The sequence below is a fragment of the Diabrotica undecimpunctata genome, chromosome 2 (genome assembly GCF_040954645.1).
Source record: "Diabrotica undecimpunctata isolate CICGRU chromosome 2, icDiaUnde3, whole genome shotgun sequence".
NCBI classification, from domain to species: Eukaryota; Metazoa; Arthropoda; class Insecta; order Coleoptera; family Chrysomelidae; genus Diabrotica; species Diabrotica undecimpunctata.
The window spans coordinates 83,710,095-83,725,950 of NC_092804.1; the positions used below are offsets into that span (position 1 = coordinate 83,710,095).

The 15,856-nt window shown below is 37.2% G+C and overlaps 2 protein-coding genes across 2 annotated transcripts; both read left to right on the plus strand.

The window, feature by feature from the left end:
- The first annotated feature begins 4,255 nt into the window (after positions 1–4,255).
- Positions 4,256–5,797, plus strand: LOC140433755 (uncharacterized). The gene is made up of 3 exons (XM_072521732.1): positions 4,256–4,535; positions 4,618–5,142; positions 5,202–5,797. Exons 1-3 carry the CDS (start codon positions 4,256–4,258, stop codon positions 5,795–5,797), a joined length of 1,401 nt encoding a protein of 466 aa, XP_072377833.1.
- Positions 5,798–6,057: 260 nt separating this feature from the next.
- Positions 6,058–6,399, plus strand: LOC140433756 (uncharacterized). The gene has a single exon (XM_072521733.1). The coding sequence runs from the start codon at positions 6,058–6,060 to the stop codon at positions 6,397–6,399; it is 342 nt and encodes a 113-aa protein (XP_072377834.1).
- Positions 6,400–15,856: the final 9,457 nt, after the last annotated feature.

Sequence of the window (15,856 nt, forward strand, 5' to 3'; positions counted from 1 at the left end):
CCAGCATGTACTTGCCTCCATTTTCACTTTCTGGAAATGGCCCAGCGATGTCCAAAGCTATTCTTTCAAACGGGCTTCCAACATTATATTGTCTCATAGGAGCTCTCCTTTTTCGGTAAGGCCCGTTACTCGTGGCACAAATAGTACATTTCTTACACCAGTCTTTTACATCGTCAAGACTGTTCATCCAATAAAACCGTTCCCGAATTCGCTGAAGGGTTTTCCTTACACCAAAATGCCCTCCCGATGGACTGTCGTGTAACTGACGAAGTACTTCGGCTATTCTGCTCTTTGGGATCACCAACTGTCTTCTCTTCTCTGAACCGTCATCATTTTCCAGGACTCGTTTTTGTCCTCCTTGAATCTGAGACAGCACTCCTCCAATTCCCACATTACTTGCATCCGTATCTAAGATGAACTCTCCTTCTGGCAGTGGATACCCCAAAATTGGTGCTGTTATTAAATGCTTTTTCAACGTTTCAAAGGCATTTTGGCAGTCTATATCCCAGCGGTATTCTCTTGCTTCCTCTGTAAGTCGCGTTAATGGCTTAGCGATATCTGCAAACTTCTTAATAAACCTCCGGTAGTAAGTACATAGTCCAAGAAAACTTCTTACTTGATGTTTGTCAGTTGGTTTTGGCCATTCCTTAATGGAATCGATTTTTCCCTTATCCACGGCCACTCCTCCTTTACTGACTATATGACCCAGATAATTGACTTTACCTTGAAATAGCTGGCACTTCTTGGGGTTTAGCATCAATTGGGCAGCTTTAAGTCGATTAAAAACGTTTTCTAAATTCCTCAAATGATCTTCGAATGTCTCCCCCAAGACGATTATGTCATCTAAATAAACCAGGCAAGTTTTCCAAGATAACCCTCTCAACACATTTTTCATAAGCCTCGCAAATGTCGCAGGAGCATTACAAAGTCCAAATGGCATAACGTTGAATTGCCACAATCCAGATCCTGTGGTGAAGGCTGTCTTTTCTTTATCGACTGGGTCCATTTCTACCTGCCAGTATCCAGACTTCAAATCTAAAGTAGAAAATAATTTACTTCCAGCCAATGTGTTCAATGATGTGTCACCGATCCGAGGCAGAGGATAACTATCTTTCTTGGTAACGTTGTTCAGCAAACGGTAATCCACACAGAACCTCGTCGTTCCGTCTTTCTTCTTAACCAGGACCACCGGAGAGACCCATGGGCTCGTAGAAGGTTCTATCACCCCGTCTTTCTTCATTTCCTGAACAATTATTTCAGCTTCCTCTCTCTTCGCCTGTGGTAATCGTCGAGCTGTTTGACGAATTGGCTTAGCATTACCAGTATCAATTTTATGCTTAACAACGGTAGTTCTTCCCGTCTTTCCTCCTTTCGGTACGAAAATATCACGATACTGCCGAAGAAATTCCCTTAATTTCCTTTTCTCCATCTGATTTAGAGACTGTCCTGCAACTGCAACCATTTGGTCGAATTTGTCGTTGGAATTATCAGATGTTGTCGCCTGACGGATTATGGATGTCACAGGTACACAAGTTCCTACCTTTGTCTCTTTCTTGATGGTCACTGGGTAGTCGTTGACATTGATAAGTCTCACAGGAATTTCTTTAGCCGAAGTCACCAATTCCTTTCCAATTATGATTCCACGGCCAACCTCATCGTCGTGGTTCCAAGGCTCCATCATAACAGGTCTCCCTTCGTCTACAATTCCCTGTAGTCGCGCTACTATGATCGTTTCGCTTCTCGCAGGCACGACTGTATCTTCTGTAATGGCTGCTTGCACGGTGTTGTCATTATGTGGATGAAGAAATACCTCCTCGTTGCCAACTTTGATTACCTTATTCTTAAAATCCAATTGGAATCCATGCATATTCATTACGTCCATTCCTAATATAACATCCTCTTCGATGTCAGCAACTATAACAGTATGGACGAACTTTTCTGCTCCAACTCCCAATTGTACCTGGATTTCTCCATGAATGTTGGCATTTTCACCTGTAGCGGTCCGAAGTCGCAACCTCGTTGGTAATAGTTTCTTACGGCTGTTTATAACTGTTGGGCGTATAATGGTTCTGGTCGCTCCGGTATCCACCAACAACGTATGTCTTTTACCATTTATTTCTCCATCTACATATACACTATCTTCACGACATTTCAAAGAAGCTATTAGTATAAGAGGGTCTTTGGAAAAGTTCCGGGTCGAAGCTGCTCCCCTAAAGCCAACTCGTTCTGGTTTTCCTGATGGTGAGTTTCTTGATTTTATGGTCTTCGTTTTCTTGCATGTAATAATTTTCATCATATTAACGAGCTGGTCAAGTTTATCTTCATTTCCTTCCTCTTTTACAGTCCTAACTTTACTGTATCCTCCAGAGGCCTGCGTAGCTGACTCGTATTCGAGGGCGGCGGATAAGACATCAACCAGCGTCTTGTGACGAGCTAATCGCAGTGTTCTCTGCATTTCATGATCACGAAGACCATCAATAAACGTTTGAACGGCCAATTTTTCCATCATGTCTTCGGGAGCTGTTGGATAAGCATATCGTACTAATCTGGCAATATCTACCTCATATTCTTGAAGAGCCTCATCTTTCTTCTGTCTACGATTTTTAAGCTGTGACTGATATACATGCTCCAAATGTTCGTGGCCATATCGCATATTTAACCTCTTCTTCAGTTGTTCGAAATCATCGGTCTCCTCTACGGCTATGGTCTGAAGCACATCTAAGGCATCTCCTCGAAGAGCGATAGTCAGGTTTACAGCCTTTTCTTTTTCAGACCATCCATTCGCTCTTGCGGCTGATTCGAACTGTTTCATGTAGTTGTTCCATGATGATTTTCCGTCGAAAGTTGGGACTTTAACATGAATAGAACCTCCACTTCCTTCAAATTTCGGCCGTGTCTCCAACTTAAATTTCGTCTGGTCTTCTTTTATCTCCACTGTAATTGGATTGTTTCCTCTCTCTGCTGTCCCTGTTTCCTCCATCTTCCTTTCCATCTCTTTAATCTTTTCTTCGAAGGCCGACATATCGGCAGCAACTTGGTTTTTTAACGAAGATATTCTATCGTCGAGGGCAGACATCTCAGAAGTTACTTTAGAGATTTCCAAAGAGATATTAGCAGAGACTTTGCTTTCCAGCGAAGAAATCTCGTTAGAAACTTTGTTTTCTAATGAGGCGATGTCGCCGGAAACTTTGTTCTCCAATGATGCGATGTCGCCGGAAACTTTCGAAATATCGCCAGAAACTTTGTTCTCTAATGATGCGATGTCACCAGAAACTTTCGAAATCGACGAGAGGACAGCATCTTCAAATATATAAGTCTCTGGATCTAGTCCTTCTTCTAGCAAAGCGTTCTTTAGTCGTTGGACTAACTCAGCCTTTTTTCCGGTGGAAGCTAATTCTCTGTCTTCAAGATGTCTTCTTAAATTAGTCACTGTCAGCTCATAAATCGTAGCCATTTTCACAATTTATTTTATATTCACTTGTATTATTATTATAAGTCTAATTTATGTTCGATCTCACTCTGACACCATTTGTTGTGAATTTATTAAAAGGTTCAATATTTATAACACTTACGGATTTAATTTATTTCTTTATTTATATTAACTTATCTGACAATAATTTATTATATCCGTACGTAACAAATTCGCTAGCGCGGGTCTTGAGAATTAACTGTCCCTTCCAAATAAAGTTCCGTTATTATATACCAGTGCCGTTATCTCGAAAACTCTAAAACCTTCGATGGCGAAACGGTAAAGGCAAACTGGATTTCCCTCGCATCGGTTCTGGAAGGTCGCTCAGGTAAATCGAAGTCTCTCGTAAATTCTAAAACATATTAGAATAAAAACATGTTTACAGGTTAAAACTATGACTCATATTTTTACGTAACAGTATTTATTTTTGTACTTACATAGAATGTAGTTAAAGAATAACTTACTTTATCTATTGGTATGTATTATATTTGCTAATACTGAACTCTACTCTCCCACAGAAAAAGTGTTTATAACCCAGTTAATACTGTCTGGTTTTTATTTTGTAGATACAAGGACAGATTCACCATCGAATTGGATCATTACTACCTTTCGAAGATACACAGAATAAATTTTTACAAATATATTTCATGGGCAACATGGAAGAACAACTTGATCGACGCCTAGGGATCAATGCAGGAATGAAGCGAGCAAATTATTCAAGACTTGCAGTGTCTGCTTCATGAACATCATGCGTTGGTCAGGTTGTTTAAGAGTGCTTTAGAGCGCATGCCAAATGATGACTATAAAGTTGTCATCAAAGCAGATAAACGACCATCTGGAACACACGAATGCACATTTAATGCTCCAACAGTAGACGAAGTTGCCATCCTGATTGTTGGTGAACAATTGGAAAAACGCGATATTGTGCTTACACGTCGCGATACTGGGCAACTGCAACAAATATCTGAAACTCATCGATCATATGACGCATTGCAATACCCACTGATGTTTTGGCAAGGAGAAGATGGATATTATTTTAATATTAAAATGATAAATCCATTGAATGGTAAAGTATCAGTATCTTAATAATGGTTAATGTCTGTATTATTTGTCTTTGAAATGGTTAATTATCAAATTTTTAATTTCAGGTGAAGAAACTACAAAGAAATTTAGCTCAATGAATTATTATGCATATCGTTTGATGATTCGTCAAAATGCTGACAACTATTTGCTGGGGTTTCGTCGATTGTTTCAGCAGTATTGCGTTGACATGTATGTAAAAATAGAAACTGAACGTTTAACATTTATTAGGTTGAACCAAGCCAAACTGCGTTCTGAGGAGTACATCCATTTACGTGATGCAATTAGTACTGAAGGAAATGCAGCTAATATTGGTCGATTAACTATTCTGCCGGCGACGTACATTGGTAGCCCACATCATATGCATGAATATGCACAAAATGCAATGACATATGTTCGTCATTACGGCCGGCCAGATCTCTTTATTACTTTTACCTGTAATCCAAAATGGATAGAAATTACTCAATTGCTGCTTCCCGGACAAACATCAAATGATAGACACGACATCAGAGCACGTATATTCAGGCAAAAAATTCGGTCCCTGATGAACTTTATTGTTAACAACGCGTCTTTGGAGATACTCGATGCTGGATGTATTCAATCGAATGGCAAAAGCGAGGCCTGCCGCACGCACACATTCTTATTTGGTTAGTGGAAAGAATTCAGCCTGACCAAATAGATGATATCATATGTGCCGAGATTCCTGATCATGAAGTCGATCCAGACCTACATGATGTTGTTACTACTAATATGATTCATGGACCGTGTGGTGCCATCAATCCCCAATCACCTTGCATGGTCGATGGAAAGTGCTCTAAACGATATCCACGGAAATTAATGGCGGAGACTGTCACTGGCAACGATGGGTATCCGCTGTATCGGCGTAGATCACCAGATGACAACGGTCGAACTGTCACAACGAAAGTGAAAAGAATGGATTTCGTTGTCGACAACAGTTGGATTGTTCCATATTCGCCACTTATTTCTAAAACGTTCAAGACACATTGCAACGTTGAATACTGCAATTCAGTTAAGTCCATAAAATATATTTGCAAATATGTCACGAAAGGCAGTGATATGGCGGTTTTTGGATTGCAATCCTCAAATACCAACGATGAAATTTCACGCTATCAAGTTGGTCGTTATGTGAACTGTAATGAAGCGATTTGGCGTATATTCGCATTTCTAATTCACGAACGTCATCCTACTGTTATACATTTGGCGGTGCATCTGGAGAATGGTCAATGAGTATATTTCACGGCTTCGAATGCTACGCAACGTGCTGAAACACCTCCAGCAACTACATTGGCCAGTTTTTTTGCAATCTGCCAAAGCGATCAGTTTGCACGAACTTTGCTTTACTCGGAGATGCCACGTTATTATACTTGGAATGCTTCATCCAAGAATTTTCAAAGACGGAAGCAAGGTGATGCGGTTCCTGGGTATCCAGATGTGCGTTCTACTGATGCTCTTGGTCGTATGTATACAGTTCATCCAAAGAATGATGAATGTTTCTACAATCACTACGAACTGTTAATGGTGTAATATTCCCAACATATCGTGCTGCATGTGAAGAATTGAACTTATTAGAAAACGATACCCATTGGGATACGACAATCGCTGAAGCCATTATCTCTGCATCTCCAAGTCAGATACGCACATTATTCGCTATCATAATTTCGACATGTTTTCCATCAAACCTATGTAACCTGTGGCACAAATACAATCATAGTATGTCAGAAGATATTTTACATCAAAGTAGTGTCAGTTCCAGAAATCACGATATTGAGATGAATGAGGAGATACATAATCGTGCTTTACTCTTGATCGAAGATATGACTCGTGTATGAATCGTGAAATGAATGACGCATTTAATCGAGAATTGGAACGGGAACGTGAATATGATCACCAGGAATTAGATTTAGTAGTTCAAAGGAATGTACCCCTGTTGAATTACCAACAAAAGGAAGTTTATGATACTTTAATGAAGGCAATCGCTGATGAAAATGGTGGTTTATATTTCCTAGATGCCCCTGGTGGAACTGGCAAGACATTCCTTATGTCATTAGTTTTAGCAACTGTTCGGGCGAGATCCAACATAGCGGTTGCAGTTGCTTCTTCTGGAATAGCAGCCACATTGTTAGAAGGATGCCGTACGGCTCATTCAGCATTCAAATTACCGTTAAATCTTCAAACTATTGAAGAACCAACGTGTAATATTGCAAAACACTCAGCAATGGTCAAAGTTTTAGCGGCATCGAAAATCATCATCTGGGACGAATGCACAATGGCGCATAAACGTGCATTAGAAGCACTTAACCGAACATTAAAAGATTTACGCAATGACTCGAGAGGTTTTGGAGGAGCAATGATTTTACTGTCTGGCGATTTCCGCCAAATACTGCCAGTAATTCCAAGATCTACGGCTGCCGATGAAATAAACGCTTGCCTCAAATCGTCTAATCTATGGCGCTATGTGAAGAAACTGCAGCTGGCAACAAACATGAGAGTTACATTGCTTAATGATACATCTGCTGAAGATTTCTCGGAGCAATTGCTGACTATCGGTAATGGTCAGGTACCTGTCGATGAATCGAGCGAATTAATATCATTTCCAAATAATTTCTGTAATTTTGTCTCATCAAAACACGAACTTATCAACAATGTATTTCCAAATATTATTTCTAACTACAAAAATAATGAATGGTTGAGTGAGCGAGCAATTTTAGCGGCTAAGAATAAAGATGTAGATGATCTGAACTACATAATTCAAAATAAGATCATTGGAACAATGCATTCATTCAAATCTATTGACTGCGTCACAAATGAAGATGAAGCCACCAACTATCCAATTGAATTTTTAAACTCTTTGGACGTGCCTGGCTTACCACCGCACAATTTACGCCTAAAGGTTGGCTCCATAGTAATCATGCTTCGAAACATAAACCAACCAAAACTGTGCAACGGAACGCGTTTGGTGGTTAGTAAATTGATGAACAATGTAATTTACGCTACGATAATGATAGGAAAATGTTCGGATAAGTTTCCGCGGTCAGATAAATGAAAATTACTGAGTTCTCGGGAAGAACCGCGTTGAGAATTTAAAACTCGACGTTTCGGCACCCATTTTGGAGCCAATATCAAGAGTGATACGGTTCGGTTCGAGTTCGGGGTCTCAATCTGCCTACTCCCCTCACTCGAGACGTACCAGTATCGTGTTCTATATTGCAAGAACTGTCTCTCGGCACTGAGGTCTCAATCTGCCTACTCCTCAGTGTCGAGTGACAAGTGAGGAGGACTCGTAGTCACTCGACACTGAGGAGTAGGCAGATTGAGACCTCAGTGCCGAGAGACAGTTCTTGCAATATAGAACACGATACTGGTACGTCTCGAGTGAGGGGAGTAGGCAGATTGAGACCCCGAACTCGAACCGAACCGTATCACTCTTGATAATGGCTTCAAAATGGGTGCCGAAACGTCGAGTTTTAAATTATCAACGCGGTTCTTCCCGAGAACTATATATATATATATATATATATATATATATATATATATATATATATATATATATATATATATATATATATATATATTGGGTGAAAGTATGTCTATGCTACTATGCTAAACAGGCCGGTCGGAAGAAGAAGGGGGGGGGGCGACCTAAACTCAGATATCTGGACGATGTACAGGGAGATATTGGAGTGAGGGGCTGGAGAAGACAGACACTCGATAGGGAAGGATGGAAGAAGTCTATATATTTTTTGTCTTTATGGCTATAACCTTCGTGATACCCTGTACTGTTCTAATGTCTTTCCCATATTGTGATATTTTTGTAACAATATTTTTGATTAATGTAGTTTGTAGCACATTATGTGCCGTTTTGTAGGTTCTTTAAGGGCAATAAGACCATTTAAATTCTTTTTTTAAACCCTTATTTTTGAAAGGGTTGTAGTTAGGGTTGAACGAGTCACTAATCACGAGTGTATGTGAACTTTAAACAGTCATGTCTTACAGAAGAGCAAAAAAAAACCAAAATGTTCAGAAAAACAAAACATTTTTTTCTGTTCGAAATTTTTTGTATCACTAATACTTTTTAAGTTATTTTCAAATATCTCAAAAATCTGCAAAGACTTCAAAAAATTTGTTTAATATAAAACCAATTTTTTTTAAATAAGCACTTTAAATCGATCAAACTTACAGATCATATAAAGAATATCTAAAGATGTAAAGCGGTAACAATTAATTTCATTTGGGGTGCTAATTAATGAGTGATGTTCATGCTTTTTTTACCAAAAAAACGGACCAACTTTATTTTGATCGTAACTCACTTAGTTTTGATAAAATACTTTTTCAGTTACTAGTACAGAACCGTTTGAAAACGTGTTTTTGTTTTAATGAACATTTCCACTCGCAAATAATGCAAAAAATATTGACGTAGTAAAAAACTCTGTAGAACAAAAGTTGCTTAGAATTAGTCAGTTTATCTATTTCCTGAATTATTTTGAACATGTTTTTTTAACTCCCGAGAAGGGGTGGTTTTCAGCTTTTACCTCCCAAGTTAAGGCAACCTTGCGCTTGGGTCCAAAAGTAAAATAGAGGGTAAGAGGAACCTAAATCCAAATTTTCAAGCAAATCCGTCGTGACGAAGAAAATTTCACTCCAAAACCATAGATTACCAGGTGGATCCACACCAACAACGTGGATCGACTATGGCGGGAAATGCGGTCCACTATTTCTATGAATCGTAGATGATTATCTGGCCAAATTTTATTTCAAGAAAATATTTTGCAAGTTGTGAAAACTCTAGCTATTTTACAATATTATATATTATTAACCCACACGTGACCCACATCCCGATGCAAAGCTTCAATTAAACGGAGTACAAGTTGAGAAAGTTCACAAAATGACATATTTGGGAACTGTGATAACGGACCAATTAGATACAGAGATAGAAATAAAACGTAGAATAGCAATGACAAACTACTTTTATGAAAATGAAGTCCTTTCAATAATCATCTCAGTTTAGAACTAAGACAAAGAATGGTTGAGTGCTTTGTTTGGTCCGTAGTTTTGGATAGTGCAGAAGTGTGGACGCTAAAAGTATCGATCATGGACAAAATTGAAGCATTGGAAATGTGGGTTCATAGACGATTGCTGAAGATACCTTGGACAGCAAGGAAAATTAATGAAGAAGTACTAAGGAGCGTCAACAAAGACACAGAACTGCTAAAGACTGTTAAACATCGAAAAATGTCTTATCTGGGACATATAGTAAGGGTAAGTCGTTATAAAATATTACAACTGATCCTTAAAGGCAAAATAGAGTGCCGTAGAGGTGTAGGAAGGAAACGGGTTTCTTGGTTGAGGAACATTCGTGAATGGATTCGGATATCAAATGCGAGTTAATTATTCCATATTGCAGAAGATCGAGAAGCCTTCGCAATGGTGATGGCCAACGTCGGATAATTCTGATATGGGACGCGAAGAAGAAGATATATTATTAAATGATTTAATAGCTATTACACATTTATATTTAATACAATGGCGTAACTATAATGCGACAGGCCTGGCAAAATCTCACGGGCACCGACCTGACGGAACCGCCGGCACGAGAAGCGGCGAGCTTAGAAGTGATTTAAACGCATTCGTAAGAAAATGATCAATTTTAGGACGTATCCATTGGTTGCTTTATTTTTTGTCTCGGTACTTAGATGCAGCGGACGATCTCGTAATGCTCGTGGAATTTCCGGATTTTGTTATTGTGGTTGGACTATTTTCGTGGTGCTGGCGTGTTGTTATCACAGATTTGTTTTTTAAGCATGGTGTGCTGTATTAAGCATTCCTCGTTTGATTGTTGCGACGATGGGTCATTTGTGTCTCTCATTTTTCGTAGTTTTATTCATTATTCAACCTTCAAATAAAGGCAAAGTAAAGTTAATTGTGAAAGTTAGATAGCAACATGTCTACTTCTAAAAAATATTTGAGTGGAAGCGAAAAACGAAAGAGAAAAAGATAGTCTGAAGAAAAAAATTAAAAGTTACCTACCTAAAATTAATCAATACTTTAAGAATAACCAGTTAATTGATGAAAAACAAATGTATTAAAGTAATCTGTTAAAATACCACAATTCCCGCTTGATTTTAAAAGTGACATATGTCATGTCAGATTGTAACCATAGAATAAGTCAGTAGAGTTCACTTGATAATGTTCGTTATTGTATTGTAATGGCCGTTGGCTATCAAGATTCTTATTATTAAAAGTATATAGTAAATAGTGAAATATTGTTTGTTTTACTGCTTCGAATCCAGTAATCAATTTAGGTTATGGGCCCAGCTATGTGCCAGTAATGGAATAGTTTGTGATTCGAAGGGTAAACAGGAATTTGGATCTTGGAATTTTGGAACTCTGGAAACGTGAACGTGATCAAAAGAAAGGGAGCAATGGCGGTCAATCTACAGGTAAGTTGGAAAATCGTGTTTTTCAAGTAGTGAAAGTTGGTCTTGTCACATTTGTCATTCTAATTTCTAGGTCAACGTTGCCAGTTCAACAAAAATATTGTATCAAATCAACTAAAAGGAGGGCTGTGCGACAGACACATTATAAAATTACAGTAGATGCATTTCAATGTTCCCTGTGCCAATACCCTTTTTTATTTAGATTTAGTGCAATTCCGTTATCTGTGATGGCAACAACGAATTGATTCAAAAACCATTGTGTCAAGCCTGAACAGGTTTACATTAGGAAAAAAAAGTGTACCAGTTTTATATGCCGGGAACTGTACCTGCAGGTTTTTCAAATTGGAAGTTTCGCATGGAATTAATGTTGGAATAAAATTATTTGCTGGAAATTTTACAAAAAGACATAATTGATGACATCTTACAAAAGAATGATGCTAAAGCAAGGAATCTTATCGTGCAATGCTTAGCGGATAATATGATACAGATCGTAAAAGCTAAAAAGACAGCCAGAGATATGTTCAACAATTTAAAAGACACATATTTGCAAAAACGTTTGTCCGTTCAAGTTGAAATTCAACGTAAATTAAGAAATATGAGGTATGCTAGTGGAAAATTAACAGATTTCATAATGGTTTTTGAAAACACAGTGGCAGATCGGAAGAATAGTGGTGGAAAAATTGAAGAACCCGAAATTGTTTCACAAGTATTAGCTGCTATGCCGGAGTCATATCAAGCAATTGACATTATTTTCAGTCAAGATCCAACCAGAATTGATTTTAATATAGTGAAAACTAAACTCTTACAGGAAGAATCTCGTCAAGGAAATTCTCATAAAAATAATGAAGAATAGTTACACAGCAGTTTTCTTTGCTAATAAGAATCGATATCACTATTGATATGTAAAACATCGATATCACTATTGATATGTATAAATGTAAAACATGTTTACATTATTACATTACGTTATTACAATAATAATGAGGTGATTAATTACACTTACGTCTTTTAAATACGAAATGCACAACAACTATGGACGTCAACAAAATAGGCAGATAGATCTTTATTTAAATAGAAAAACCTAATATACATACAATATAAATAAAGTACACTATAAATTTTTGATATACTGTTTAAGTAACATTTTGAAATTATTGAGACTATACATCGTCTCAAAGTGACTAGTCTGTACAGGGTAAGATATGCAATGCTAACCTTATGGGAATTTCGCCAAGACGTTGCCAGTTTTATGCAGTGAGCGATGGCGTTCTCTATTGTCATATCTTTCAAAATAAACGGAATAAACCAGGAGTTCTCAACAAGTCTTCACGTAGAATTTTATGTAATTTACAAATATCGTTTGCTAATAATTTTATATAATACTAGGTATACATTATTTGTTTCTAATAGTAACTTATCAACTTTTATCTTTTATTGGTAGCAGTAGTATAATAAAATGTGCATTAAATAAACATTTGTTTCAAAGTTTAAAATAATGTCCCTGCGGTGCTAATTACTGCCATAATGTGTAAGGAATTTGCAATTTTGGTTGATATCAACTGCAAATAGTTTCTTCGAAGTTATTCAGTAATTAAGAAGCAATTAGAGTAATTCTTGTACAGAATATGTTTAAAAGCTTGATACATCCAGGGCCTTAGTTATTCTTTATTTGTTCTTCGGAGCGCGTAAACATATTCGAGTTACGATTATTTGTACCATCTTGGATGTACTGCTACTGTTTTTTGTTATTGTTATTATTTGTTGGTGGCTGTTGTTGTGATTTGCTGTTGGCAATTATTGTTATTTTCTGTTGTTGGCTATTGTTATATTTGACGTCGAATTTTTACCGCAAAATGGAGAAAATTGTTCAATGGAAACGTGGAAAAGCTCTCAAACTTTCAGAGAAGCAGATACTAATGAATATAAATTATCATCTTAATCAGGATAACAACGATTCTGTATCAAGTGTAATTAGGAAAGTGTCAGAAATAAGTGGTTTTTGCGAAAAGACTCTGTTTCGCATACAACAGTAATATTCATCACTTGGATTACAATCTCCAAAGAGGAGGTCCAAGAAGCGAAAGGTTATTAATTCTCGTGACAACAAGTACGATGAAGGTGTCAGGGGCCTAATTCGTAGAATAGTTCATAAATTTTTTCGTGACAACATACCACCAACAATAAACACCATAGTAGCTGTTGTAAATGTCGAAGAAACTTTGCCCAACTTCTCACGGGCCACGCTACATCGCTTGCTGAGTGATATGGATTTTGTGTTTATAAAACATGGCAGAAATTCAATTTTGATTGAAAAACCAGAAGTCATCTCGTGGCGTCATCGTTATTTACGCTCAATTCGTAAATACCGTGCAGAAAGATACAACAGAATGTATTTGGATGAATCATGGGTCAATATCGGGCACAGTATGAAAAAAAAATGGGTTGATAAAACAATTACATCTCATCGCGATGCTTTTGTTCGTGTCTGACAACAGGATTAAAAGCTCCGACAGCTCGTGGTGCACGGTTCGTTTTATTGGACGCGGGATCTACCAGTGGATTTGTTTATGGAGTACAGACGAAGTGGATGGACCGAACTTCGAAGATTGGTTCGAAAATAACTTAATGCTAAATTTGCCAGAAAAAACTGTTGGGGTAATGGACAATGCCTTCTATCACAGCAGAAAGTCAGAACAAATTCCCAACAGTTCAACACTAAAAAAGATATTCAAGAATGGCTTCTGTCACCCTATCACTGTGAACTCAATCCCATCGAAATGGTTTGTAGTGAAGTGAAACGGTATATATATACGTACATAAGACAAACTAAGTACGTACTGATGGGACATAAAGTATGTTCAATGTACGTACTTTGCTGTACGAAGTACGTACTTAATACGTACATAAGACGTACATTTTCCAATTGATGGTACGTACTGGAGGTACGTACCTAGTACATATTGAAGGTATGTAGCTAGTACATACTATATATACATATTATGTACATACTATACACACTTATGATGATTTATGTAAATAAAAGTAAATATAGGTGAATATATCTTTATTATTCATATTTAAAGTACAAAAACAAGCAAAACTTATGAATCTTAAAGTTTACCAAATGGTTTTGTTCTAAATATACTTATTTTTTATTTAATAATTTATTTATATAACTTCCTCACCCACAAAATACATTTTTCAGTATGACTATATAAGTTAAAAAACACTCGACTGAATAAGATAACAGGAAACCACACTATAAGCACCAACACCAAAAATAAGTAAAAAAAATCTAAATGAAACTGTCTTGCAATGAATTATCACATCAAAACTGTACTCAAAGTGGAAAATTCCTAACCAAATAAAATAGGTTAGGTTAACATAACCTATCATAATAAATATGCTTTAGCTCTTCTTTCTTATGGTACATACTTAAGACGTAATAGTACGTACTCTTCTGTACGGACCTACTGGTATGTACCCCAGTGTACGTACTTAAAACATACAGTTTACATCATGTACGTACAGTACCAAAATTGTACGTACTTAAAACGTACTGTGCTGTTTGGGACCAGGTCATTACGCCAGAGAAATGGAAAAGCTACGTAAACCACGTAATAGCAACAGAAAAAAAAATGTGGGAAATTGAAAATTTGTTGGATGATATCGAACCAATTATTCTAAATGTAAATAACGGAGATAGTGATGACAGTGACGATAATAATGATGATGATGATAGTGAAGCAGAAACTAAATGTGACAGCGATTGACAGAAAAAGGAACTAAATATAATGGTGTACAATTACGATTACTTACACACGAAATTAAATACAATGACTTCTTTTATTTTTAACTTATTTATTAATTTTATTTTCAGATATGTCTACGTTTTGTTACTGCCATCATATACAGTGCGGTTTTTAAAAGTCCTTCCCACTTAACTTTTGAACGTAACAATACATAAATAAAATGTTTCTTTATATTTTAGTTTTATTTTATTCGATTTTATTTAAATCTATAAACAAATGGTTTGTATCGCTAGCACATACTGTAGAATTAAAAACAAACTGCTTGTGTGACATAAATAAAAGGCATTTCTTAATTTCTATTTTATTTTAATTTAACCTAAGTATGTTTAGCAAATATTATTTATGTTTGAGAACCACTGAGAGAAGGAAGTCTTTTTTTTTTGGACTGAGGTGGAAAGGTTCTAAACCGACTAGGGAAGATGTCCCTAGTACTGTTGGATTCGATCCGGAAAGGAGCACGTGCTAGGACATAGCATCCAAAGTATGGATTATATTCGCCACATGCACCCCTGACCAGTCGCCTACCAACTAAAAACCACCCCTTCTTCGGACAAGGCACCCCCGGACGAGTTCTATCGGTGAACGAAACATTGAGATGCCTTGTGCAGTCTGAAAATTTGGGAGAAAATTGTAAAGGGGTTCTTACCTAAAAACGATAAGAACCACTTAAAATGATATACAGAGACGGTATTGTGGGGAAACAAAATATGGGTTCATAAAAAGTGCAGGTGTGTTCAGCCTGACAAGGAAGGAATGTGAATTAAAAGAGGCATGAGGTCGTGAAAACTACGTACGTAATATAATTACAGATCTGGCTGTAAAGGTGCCGTCTATTCCGTCGTGCAGCCGAGCTGTAAAGAACTCATGACAGCGTATTATGTAATTTGTTACCTCAACCACCCCGTTCCTGTCTCGCTCTTTCTAGCGTCTTCTTTTTCTTTATAATTTGCGTAATTATGTCGACAGTAACATCGTAGGATTCTTTGTTTTGCGTCGCTTTCTGTATCAGATTGTTGGGCGTTATCGCTCCTAGCCTTGAT